The sequence below is a fragment of the Aquarana catesbeiana genome, linkage group LG05 (genome assembly GCF_042186555.1).
Source record: "Aquarana catesbeiana isolate 2022-GZ linkage group LG05, ASM4218655v1, whole genome shotgun sequence".
In the NCBI taxonomy this organism is placed as follows: Eukaryota; Metazoa; Chordata; class Amphibia; order Anura; family Ranidae; genus Aquarana; species Aquarana catesbeiana.
In genome coordinates this window covers 546,626,902-546,639,369 of record NC_133328.1, presented here as the reverse complement: position 1 = coordinate 546,639,369, position 12,468 = coordinate 546,626,902, and the positions used below count along the sequence as shown (strand labels likewise).

Below are 12,468 nucleotides of genomic sequence, written 5' to 3'. Positions count from 1 at the left end.
GTTTGTATATAGACTTTAGCTATAAAATAGCTAAGGTCTATAATTAATCAAAACACTGTTCAGTTACTGCATATAAATATTGTTTTACTCATCTTGCCAACCTCAGGGTACAGCTTTTCAGTATTTCTCAAATAAATCCAAAATCTTCTTAGGCAATGTATCTGAATATCACACAATATGTATTCTTGCTTCTTTGTTCCCATAACATGTTTTGCTTAGAAAATTATTAATTTGTTCTCCTTCAGCCCAACTTATCACAACCTCAGTACCTAAATCGACTCCCACTGCCATTCTAAACCTATTCTATCTACCCTGTGAAAGAAAGATCTGTATACTTACCTATTCTGAGGGAGCTCCAGTCTGGTCACATGAGCGAGTCTCAGCACAGGCTTCAGTGTAGATGAGGGACATCCAACAGATGCCTCAAAGTAAGCCTATGGGTGACATCATTGCCCAGGCTCTGCAGCCATTGTCGGGGATCTCTCCGCCTCATTGAAGCCGATGCTGGGACTCGATTATGTGACTGGATCAAAGCACCATCAGAATAGATAAGTATACAGATCTTTCTTGTACAGGATAGATAGAATAGGCTTAGAATGGCAGTGGGAGTAGATTTACGTACTGAGGTTGTGATAAGTTGGGATGAAGGAGAACAAATTAATAATTTTCTAAGCAAAAAAAAGGTTATGGGAACAAGGGAGCAAGAATGCATATTGTGTGATATTCCGATACATTGTCTAAGAAGATTTTAACTTATTTGAGAAATACTGAAAAGCTGTACCCTGAGGTTGGTGAGGTGAGTAAAACAGGGTGGGAGTAGATTTAAGTATAGTTAGCATTTGACTGAAATTCCACTTTAACCGCTTGCCGCCCTTTTGACGGTGGGGCGGTGGGGCTCCCATTCTGGGATGCCGTCATTTGACGGCTTCCCAGAACGGCCGTTCTGGCGTGCAGCGTGGCTGCGCCATGTTGCTAGGCACGACCCCGATCTCTGTAAAGAGCCGCGTCCGCGGCTCTTTAACCATGTGATCGGCTGTGTCCAATCACAGCCGGTCACATGTAAACAAGGAAGTGCCGGTAATCGGCTCTCCTCACCTCACACTGACAGAGTGTGAGGAGAGGAGAGTCGATCAGCGGCATCTCCTCACAGGGGGACATGTAGGAATGTAATCAGGGCACTGATCATCAGTGCCCCGATTACAATAATGCAACACAGTGTCACCAATCAGTGCCCACCATTGCCCACCAATGCCAGCTATCAGTCGGCCTCCTGCAGTTGCCCTATGCAGCAGGGCTGGGGTGTGAGTGACATAAGCAATACATAGAACCAATCAATTCAGGAACTGAGAAGGATCATGCTAATGTGAGCAGAGAGCAGAGTGACAGTGAGATGAGCTTATCACTGTGCTGCTTCTCCTTTCACTGTCCAGTCACAGGCTGGGGCAGGTCTAGGATGACCCAGGTTTAGAGGAAGGGGATTGAATGACGTTGACCATCAGACTGACAACATCTAAAGCAGAAAAAATGAACTGTCGGGAAAAACCTCTAGATTAAAGTTGAACTTTGCAGCAAAAGCTGGTTTTGTTATTTCATCTTTCTATTCATTTTTATTTTACTTTTGGTTCTGATTTTAACCCACAGAGTAGTTGATGTGCACAGCAAGTGAAGGGTGGATCATCAAAGTACCTGAATACGTATTTTTAAATAATAGGATACGTCTGTGTGCCAGTATTTGAACAAAATACATATCCCAGTACAATGCCTAAACAGCATTTGCCTTCTCCCATTAAGCATATCTTATTTTCTTTTTTTTTTTTTTTATCAAAGGCCAGTCTAGCAACAAACAGACAGGGGAAAAATAGCACAAAAGAAAAATGAGTTACATTACTTTTAAAAGTAATGACGCATACTTGGTTGTCATTTGTGGAGAGCAGGGGTTACAATAAAGCAAATGACATGCCTCGTTATATTTTCTTAACATGTAATTGACAAGAGAAGGCACTCTAGGAAGAAGACAGCAAAATGTATTGTAACACATGCACACACACACCTCTTGTTGTGCAGTTTTATGTCTCTCGGTGACAACTGCCAGTTTTAGCTCCAGCCTCTTCCTTTCTTCACTCATCTTGGAAATGTCCTGGGACTGCTGCATGATTTGCTCTGTCAGCTGAATATTTTCTTCCTTAAATTTATGTAAAAGTTTCTCCCGGTGGAGCAGCTGGATGTAAAACAGATAAATACAAGGTTCATTTCAAACACTGCTGTCCCATCTTCACATTATGTTCCCCCAATGTAGAGTTTAATGCTCCATAGGAAATGTAGCTAATTGAAGCAAAAGGCTGCTTGTCTCTTGAATATTCACAACAAGCATGCACATAGACTTAAGTAGTTTAGGAGACACTGCCTTACCAGCTGTTTGCTTGGGTCAATGCTGCATGCAGCTAGCATAAACAAAACAGTCTGTGTATAGGGACAGTTTTCTTTTTTAAATGAATACCATCTCAGACTGCCCGCATTTTTGGATTTAGAGCCTTCACATTTCATTCCGTAACCATGATGCAGGTGCATCCCTAAAGTATATCCAAGCACAGCAAAAGTACTGTATTCTGACAGCCGGCACATGGGGCTGTCAGAATACGCAAACAGTGGCTGCAACCGACTGCCTGAAATCACTGTTCGGCCAACAGTTCTCCACCAAGCTCTTTTGATTCTCAAATCGAAGGATGTTGTGTGAAGTGGTGCCAACAGGGTCACCCACGGTTCAAATTTCAGTTAATTCATCAAGAACTGGCAGAAATGTACCCTGTGTGTGGCCATCTTAGGAGTATTAAGGACCCTATCAAGTTTTTATTGCTGTCTGTGTCCCTGCTGGGGAGATGCACCCTCTGTATTTCTGCTTGTGACTTTTGTCATTGGGGAAAAAAAGTGATGGGAAAATCCAAACTGTTACAGTTGCCTCCAAAACAAAAAAAAGGAAGGAAACCTTTCGAAGTAGACACCTGTTCCAGTGAAAACTGTCTAAGCGGGGGACTCCCTGATTTCTGCTGACTTCCGGCTGTGTCTCTGCATGATACAGAGAGCTGCCCACTACTGAAGAAGTGTCTTCATTTTGACAATTTTATTGTGCCTGTGGATGCAGCACCACTTTAAACGCTGGCTCTCAAGCAAACAAATAACTCTGGTAGCTCAATCTCAGCATAATTAAGACTAATTTCTCAGTGTACAGACAAGTAGACGAAACGTATGGTCATGAGTTAAGATTCTTGAATATGGCTGTACCTAGAGGACACCGTTTGAAATATTACCCTAGCTCACAAGACAAAAAGCCCAAGATTCCAAAAACCTAGGGCACTCCAATAAGGGCATGAGGCCCACATCTTCTTCATGTGTGTGGCCATTTCTTTTGACCAGGTAAAAGCTGGCAGGTTTAAACCAGGGATTGTCTACTTTAAAGAGACATGTCACCTTGATCATTTAGTAAAAAGGCCCCATTTCCTTAACCCCTGATATTTACCTTGCAGTGCCCTCTTGACACTCCTACTGCCATTGTAGCAAATACCATAACTCCCAGTGCCAACAGCGTTTAGATTTTCGTTCTATCACTGACCTTAAATTACTCCTTTTCTCTTGTTTGTTTGTATTTCTCCTGCATGGGGGTTGGCAAACAGTTTCTGCCTGGTATGTGAGATCATTTAGAGACCTATATCACCCTTTCCTATAAATATAGATATCTTAAGCAGCCAAGATATGTAGTTCTTCCTGCAAATGCAAAATCTCACAGTCTGCTAACCAATCAATATACTATCTAAGGGAAGGGGGAGGAGCATGTAACTGGCTAGGACTGGCTACAGCAAGAACAACCATACTTCTGATATACAGTTTATGTCATATCTCATTAAACCTTTGTTTACCCAACAACATGCATGTTACAATAAAGTATTCTGGTACTTTTGTATTGTTTGGAAACACAGTATACACCAATAACTCTCTTTAAAGGAGGTACTAGTTTATTTGGCATTTTTTCAGCTCTTCCTTTGGAACCAACTACATAACTTAGACCAGAGTTCTTCTTTAAAGCATCAATGTCTCCCTTAACGTATAGTTCATTTCTAAGTAGTAAGTCATTTATTGTATATTTCAGCTATATATAAATATTTTAAGCCACAATAAATAATAGATTCCACCTATGCAGGGTCTGAACAACATGTATGTTTTTGCGCTATAAGCCATTGTTAAAACACTCACATACAACCATAATTTAAAAAAAAAGAAATTTCACAGAGGAAAAAAAAAGGGTTTTTCTGGTCTGTTCTGCTCCCATTATTATGAACAGAAAAAAAAATGTGCAGTTTTGGCTGTTTGGAAACAGAAGGGAAAATGGTTTTTATGTTTGGCACACATCATGGAGCCATTACAAAAGGTAACAGAAACCATAAACAATCACAACAGGATCCCTAATTATAGATGTATATTTTAGGTACTTGCACTGCCAAGCAGTAAGGAAATAAATAGCAAAGGTTAATACAAAACAGGCAATTAAAATTGATTACCTCATCATAACATGCAGAGTACTGGTTTTGAGCTTTTAATAGTTCCTTCTGTAAGACTTCGCATTTGCTTTCTTTGTCATGTATCTACGGAAAACAAAATATATTTTAGAAAACATAATATATTTTAGAAAACATTTCAATAGAAACAACTGGAACTGTGCCAATGACAACTTTTCCACACCTAATTGCCAAAGGTAGAACAGATATACAGTATTCGAGCACCTAGCCATAGGTGCTCGAATAGCCTTTGTGATATGACAAACAACATATTCAATAACAGTTTGGGGAGGTGAAATATATATGGCATCGATTTTCATGTGAGCTTTAAAACACATTCTCTGCTTTCGGTATGAGCAGCACGGCAGCCATCTTGGTAGTGAAACATACAGCACATGTAAAAAGAGAGCGGCTCCTTGTTAATGGGGAGCAAGAAAGAATGCGCGGGTGAATGAAGCGTTCATGAGATTCCAGCATAGCAGCGCCTTGCGTGCTACGAAGGGCTTCAATTTTACCCTTTTTCTAAACTCAGAAAAATGTATCACTCCAATTCCGAATATTGAATGTCTTATGGAAAGTGAAAGGTCATTTGTAACTGTCCAAACGATTGATGGCGTTAAGATACCTCCTTGACCTTCACCCTGCACTCATAAAAAACAGTTTCAGATGACAGAACACGGGACGATTTTTTTTCCCTTTCCTCAGAAATGTCTGTTCTTATTCCCTTATTGCTGAGCTGATTTGTTATCTGATATAATTCATAATTGTATGTCAACATTTAATTACTCTGTGTCTTCCCTCATTAAAAAGCTAACTGTCATCTAATCCTGCTTAGCAACGCTGACTGTTTACACTAATTCATGCAATTCTGTCTGCTCTATGCCATCGTTCTCCATCACCATCAACAACATAATTGCTTCAGATGCCATTACAAACAGTCAAGGTCACTGGCTTCAAAAATATATATTCCAATTACACATTAGTTAGGAGACATGCAAGATTGTGACTGCCTTTGTTGACAGTGCATGCAATAACTTAAAACAAGGAAACTACGAGTCACATTGCTTTTAGTTTATTTGAATGTTTACACATTTAAAAATAGATCTTTTATATCATTTTTCATTACGTGTATAAAAAAAATTTACAAAAACATTTAATACAGTGCGCTATCATAAAATGCAGATTCTAATAAGAAAGCCGAACAAGCTTCACTTGTTGATAGCCTCTGTCTCGTACTCGCTTATTTCGTTCAACCCAGTGGGTTGACAGCTCAGGTCGGAGCTGCTGTACTAACAATCCAATGCTAGTCCAGTGATCTCCTCTGCTTGTGATCTGACAGGGGGATGCCCCCTCCCACACCAGAACACTCCGGTCAGTGCTCTCAGCCATTGGCTGGGAATGCTGATCAGGAGCCGGTCGTCAGACCTTTTACGGTCATGAACCTTCCACGGGTTGGACTGGTTGCCATACACACAGGCAAAATGTCGGCCGGTTTCTATTGAACCAGTGGATGCCGCCTGACATTCGGCCTGTATGTACTAGGCTTAAGGCTGGCCATAAATTATGCAATTTTCTTTCCTTCAACCATGAATTAAAAGAAAAGAAAATTCCTCAATCCCCTCATTAAAACAGTCAGTGATGAGGGGGAAATCCCTCCCGCTGCACTACTGTATTCTAATAGTAGGTAGTTTTTCCGCTGTCAGAATACAAATATCACTGCTGGAAGCTATAGCCACCAACAGTGATCGAATGGAAAAAAAAAACAGACAGGCTGGTTACACTGAAGTCAACTTCAGTACATCCGGTCTGCCCATAGATTGATCAAAATTTGTAAAGTTCCTACTGACGTGACTATGGCCAGCAAAACTATTGCATAGAGCAAGTACCGTATATACTCGAGTATAAGTCGAGTTTTTCAGCACATTTTTTTGTGCTGAAAGTGCCCCCCTCGACTTATACTCGAGTCAAGCACTTTTCTGCAGCAAAAAATTTCATTTCTGAACCAATTTTGGGGCCTCGTATCTCAGGGCCACTTGGTGCTAGGAACCCCAAATTTGGTATGCAAACCCAGTGGATCTGGTACCACAACATATCCAAAGTTCCTAGCACTAAGTGCCCCCGAGATACGGGGCCCCAAAATCGGTTTGGAAAATGTCATTCTCTGCTGCAGAAAAGTGCTTGACATTTTCTGAACTGATTTTTGGGGCCCTGTATCTCAGGGCCACTTGGTGCTAGAAACCCCAGCTTTTGAAATTTTATGGTGCTAGTTGCACTGGGTTTGAACACCAAATTTGGGGTTCTTAGCACTAAGTGGCCCCGAGATACGGGGCCCCAAATTCGGTCAACTGTGTGCATCTGCAGCAATGTCATTTTGGGACCCTTTGGATTCAGAGACCCCAAATTTTGGCTGCAGCTAAGGGGCATCTAGGAACCCTTAACTACCGAGTTTGAAGTTCAGGGGACCTATGACTGCAAATGGGCACAGTGAGGCATGCAAATGGGCACAGTGATGCTGCAAATGGGCATTTAAACTATATATTAAAAGTGTAGCGCTAAAAATGAAAAAATAAATGTAAAGGTATAGAACAGAAAAGATATCTAATTGAATAAAAAAAGTAAGTGACCTTATCTGATCCCAAACCTGAAAAGTATGTGTACTAAATGGTGCAGTGAATAAGGATATGACATCCTAATGACAGCAGACCTGTGACAAAATACAAAAGCTCTATCTTATCAGAAAGAGTATAAAAAACGAAAAACAGATATATTAATAAACAATCGAAACTCATCTGTGGTGAGAAAAATGAATGGTGTCTAAAAAACGTCCACAATGCAAGTGAGTAGATGTGCCTCCCAAATAAATCATAAAAACATAATAAATTAGTCCATATTATGTATGGCGTGATCGACTCAAATTGAATCCCAGGCAGGTAACATCACAACTACACATCCGAATCTGAGTAAGGGATGGAATACTCTTACCGACTTGGGTGGACTCACAGGCCGTTGGCGGTGAGTCAGTAAAGCTTGTACTGTCTTAAGGTGAATGACAGTGTCAGGACAACTTGTACACCGAAAGGGTTCCTCTTCAGATGGGGGGGCCAGGATCCTGCCCCAAAGGGTCTGCACAATCACCGTCTGTCTCAGCATGCATGGTACCCAGCCACCTTTACCACGCTTACCAATTTTTATTCACTTTGTACTATTGGAATCGATTCTGCCTATTTTTGAATTTTTATGGATTGCCTGATGATCTTCAATGATCCAATAAATATTATTTGAACAATAATCTTTGGATTTACACCATGTGGAGGCTCCTTGTTTTTTCTTCATATATGGTCCATGCATGCTGAGACAGACGGTGATTGTGCAGACCCTTTGGGGCAGGATCCTGGCCCCCCCATCTGAAGAGGAACCCTTTCGGTGTACAAGTTGTCCTGACACTGTCATTCACCTTAAGACAGTACAAGCTTTACTGACTCACCGCCAACGGCCTGTGAGTCCACCCAAGTCGGTAAGAGTATTCCATCCCTTACTCAGATTCGGATGTGTAGTTATGATGTTACCTGCCTGGGATTCAATTTGAGTCGATCACGCCATACATAATATGGACTAATTTATTATGTTTTTATGATTTATTTGGGAGGCACATCTACTCACTTGCATTGTGGACGTTTTTTAGACACCATTCATTTTTCTCACCACAGATGAGTTTCGATTGTTTATTAATATATCTATGTTTTTCGTTTTTTATACTCTTTCTGATAAGATAGAGCTTTTGTATTTTGTCACAGGTCTGCTGTCATTAGGATGTCATATCCTTATTCACTGCACCATTTAGTACACATACTTTTCAGGTTTGGGATCAGATAAGGTCACTTACTTTTTTAATTCAATTAGATATCTTTTCTGTTCTATACCTTTACATTTATTTTTTCATTTTTAGCGCTACACTTTTAATATATAGTTTATGTGCACAAATCTAGTCGTTTTGTAGTGTTGGCTGCTGTTCTGACTTATTGGATTGGCGCGGTTTTTTTTTCTGATATACTTGCAAATGGGCATTGTTGACCCTCTTTTCCACTTACAGTAGCTGTGCATTTCTCACCATCGTCTTATACTCGGGTCAATACGTTTTTCCCATTTTTTGTGGTAAATTAGGGCCTCGACTTATACTCGGAACGACTTATACTCGAGTATATACGGTAAGTATAACAGGTTTGTAATTTAAATTTTAATAAAATGCCTTTAAGAACACGTTCAGTGGACCTTTTGGCTAAAAATAAACTCTTATCTCCATATTTCTTTTAGATACGATTTTTGGAATAGTTCATGCCCTCCAACCTTTATTCTCACCTGGACAAAGTTGAGGATACCTATATCACATACCCCAGGAGGTTCGATTTTTAATTGCTGAAAAAAAAAAAAAATACTAGGATATCCTGGGATGCTGAGGTTGCTTGCATCTGATTCTTGCATCTGTTCATGCACATGTACAAGATTCGGGCCTGCGTCATTAGTGGCCAGCTACAACCAAGAACAGAGAACTGACTCCCATTAACAAAGAAAGCAGAGAAGCGGTGGTGTGTGTGTGTGGGGGGGGATACAGTATTTGGTGGCGAGTATGTTTATGCGCAATAAACAAACATAAAAGGTTACAGGCATATGAAGAATACAATTTCATGGGGAGGTGCAAGGTCCCCTTTGAACTAGTTGCATTTAAAATACATGCAATTATTTCTAAAGTACACAATATCTACTTTAGTTTGCATTTTAAAGCTGAACTCAAGGCAGATCTTCAAAAGAGAAGTGACCATTATTTCCTAACATTTATTCAAATAAAGATGCTAAAGTGATAACTAAGACGGCAAATATTAAAAATTATTTAGATAATATTCAGGTACTGCATCTTCCATTTTTGCAGTACATAAACATCAAGATCAATGCTAACCAAATACAAGTAACTATTTTAAAGGTCATTTTCCTCATACTAATAGAAGGTATGTATTCTAATAAAAATCATAAAATCTAACAGTTCATATCCTTTTAAGGAACAGTAATCAACACAAACCTTAACCTAGGAATACCAAAGAATTATAATTCTTGCCCACAATGTATTTATATTAAGAAATATGCTATATAATAATGATCAACAATAGCATAAAAGAATAATTATTGAATTCATAAACCTTCAGTGTACAAAGTAGCAAAACAAAAGTGGCAAGTGCAAAAGTGTGATTCGGTACATATCTAAACACAAATAAAACTGATAGACATATTATATATATTTATATAGATATACATTTTTTATGTGTGTTCAAAAACAGCTAGTGTTATATTTGTTTTCCATCTAATGTGCATATAGGATAAGTAATGTGCAAGTGTAATTCCTCTTAAAGAGATCAAGTATTATTCCTGACAATGTCTTTATCCACCTTTCTCCTAGAAAGGACAGAACCATTTTTGTTTAGACATCATCTGAAATTTATATTTTCAGGGCCATAAAGGAGTTGTAAAGTCTCCAGGTTTTTCACCTTAATGCATCCTATGCATTAATATGAAAAACCTTCTGTGCTGCAGCTGTCCCCAGATCCCCCCCTGACTTTTTCTTACCTAAACCTGATCGTCCCAGCATCGAGGAGGAACCCAGCAGCTGTCCTCGACGCTGGGACGAGTCCGTTATTTGGGGCCTCATTGGATAGATTGATAGCAGCGGGAGCCATTGGCAGGGCAGAGTCCTGCTGTCTGTGTCAATGGACGCAGCAGCAGGACTCAGGAGCGTGCCTGCACGGGTGCCCCCATGGAAACAGTCTGTCCGAGGGGGCATCCAATGAAGAGGAGGAGCCAAGAGCGCCGCCAGGGGACCCCAATAAAGGAGGATCAGGGCTGCTCTGTTTACATGTTTGTTATTTAAGAAAAAAAAAAACACCTTTACAATCACTTGAATCTACTTTCTAGATGTCACCTTTATGTAAATCCTAGTGCCTGCAAGCCTCTATATTCTGCACTGTGTACATATAGAGTATGTTTGACCCCTGCTTCTGTCTATCATTTTGTGACTTGCTGCAAAATTATAATTGGTGCTTACTGTGGGAGAGGCAAAAATGCTTCCTCCTACCTGCATTAGACTGATTACATAATTCTCCCAGACTGCATCTCTCAGCCTAGGCACAGCCACTTCCCTGGAACTCAGGGGACTCTTTTTAGTGAACTGAAGAAATGACACTTTGCTACAATGTAGCTCTTTTCATGCTAAATTAATCAAAATGACAACAGCTGATCACAGGTGAATGTCAAATGGCTTTGTGTGCCATTGAGAAGGTGATTAGCTACATCTGATTGAGTGTGCAAGTCGTTTTTAGGAGGGGGTGATCCTTTTTCCAACTCAGTGATTCTGTTTTTTAATTTTTAATGGTGTTCTATCTTTCACTTGGATGGTATAAGTTGCACTGAGTAACTAAAGCTGGATAAAATAAAATCTGTGTCTGTATTCATTTTAGTCTGCAAAGCAACAAAATATGATTATTTTAAAGAGGGGGTGATTCTTTTCTCTACCCACTGTGTGTGTGTGTACATTTCCAGCTTTAGTAAATAAACCCCATTGTGCACTTAAAAGTGGGGTATGCCTGTGTGGTATATATAACTAAATAAATAAATTATCAGTATCTCACAAAAGTACCCCCCAACACATTTTTGTAAATATTTTATGTATATGTTTTCATGTGTCAACACTGAAGAAATGACACTTTGCTTAAATGTAAAGTAGTGAGTGTACAGCTTGTGTAAGAGTGTATATTTGCTGTCCCCTTAAAATAACTCAACACACAGCCATTAATGTCTATACCGCTGGCAACAAAAGTGAGTACACCCCTAAGTGAAAATGTCCAAATTGGGCCCAATTAGCCATTTTCCCTCCGCAGTGTCATGTGACACGTTAGTGTCACAAGGTCTCAGGTGTGAATGGGGAGCAGGTGTGAAAATTAGTGTCATCGCTCTCTCTCTCAACATGGCACCTCATGACAAAGAACTCTCTGAGTATCTGAAAAAAAGAATTGTTGCTCTACATAAAGATGGTCTAGGCCAGTGATGGTGACCTTGGCACCCCAGATGTTTTGGAACTACATTTCCCATGATGCTTATGCACTCTGCAGCATAGTTGAGCATCATGGGAAATGTGGTTCCAAAACATCTGGGGTGCCAAGGTTCGCCATTATTGGTCTAGGCTATAAGAAGATTGCCAAGACCCAGAAAAAGAGCCACAACAAGGTGGCCAAGACCATACAGTGGTTTAACAGGACAGGTTCCACTCAGAACAGGCCTCGCCATGGTCGAACAAAGAAGTTGAGTGCACCTGCTCAGTGTCATATCCAGAGGTTGTCTTTGGGAAATAGATGTATGAGTGCTGCCAGCATTGCTGCAGAGGTTGAAATGGTGGGGAGGGGGGTCAGCCTGTCAGTGTTCAGACCATACGCCACACACTGCAGCAAATTGGTCTGCATGGCTGTCATCCCAGAAGAAAGCCTCTTCTAAAAATGATGCAACAGAAAGCCTGTAAACAGTTTGCTGAAGACAAGCAGACTAAGGACATGGATTACTTGAACCATGTCCTGTGGTTTGATGAGACCAAGATAAAACTTATTTGGTTCAGATTGTGTCAAGCGTGTGTGGCGGAAACCAGGTGAGGAGTACAAAGGCAAGTGTGTCTTGCCTACAGTCAAGCATGGTGGTGGAATTGTCATGGTCTGGGGCTGCATGAGTGCTGCCGGCACTGGGGAGCTACAGTTCATTGAGGGAACCATGAATGCCAACATGTACTGTGACATACAGAAGCAAAGCATGATCCCCTCCCTTTGAAGACTGGGCTGCAGGGCAGTATTCCAACCCCAAACACACCTCCAAGATGACCACTGCCTTGCTAAAG

At 40.5% G+C, this 12,468-nt stretch overlaps 1 protein-coding gene across 6 annotated transcripts in view; it reads right to left on the bottom strand.

The window, feature by feature from the left end:
- The window catches only part of LOC141145285 (uncharacterized), a 577,610-nt gene that overhangs the window by 498,213 nt on the left and 66,929 nt on the right, over window positions 1–12,468 (bottom strand). For all 6 annotated transcript variants that reach the window (XM_073631839.1, XM_073631841.1, XM_073631840.1 and 3 more), the window contains exons 3-4: window positions 4,551–4,634; window positions 2,051–2,218 (exon numbers count right to left, since the gene is read on the bottom strand). In XM_073631839.1, coding sequence (XP_073487940.1) covers window positions 2,051–2,218; window positions 4,551–4,634 — 252 coding nt within the window. The remainder of the gene's footprint in view (window positions 1–2,050; window positions 2,219–4,550; window positions 4,635–12,468) is intronic.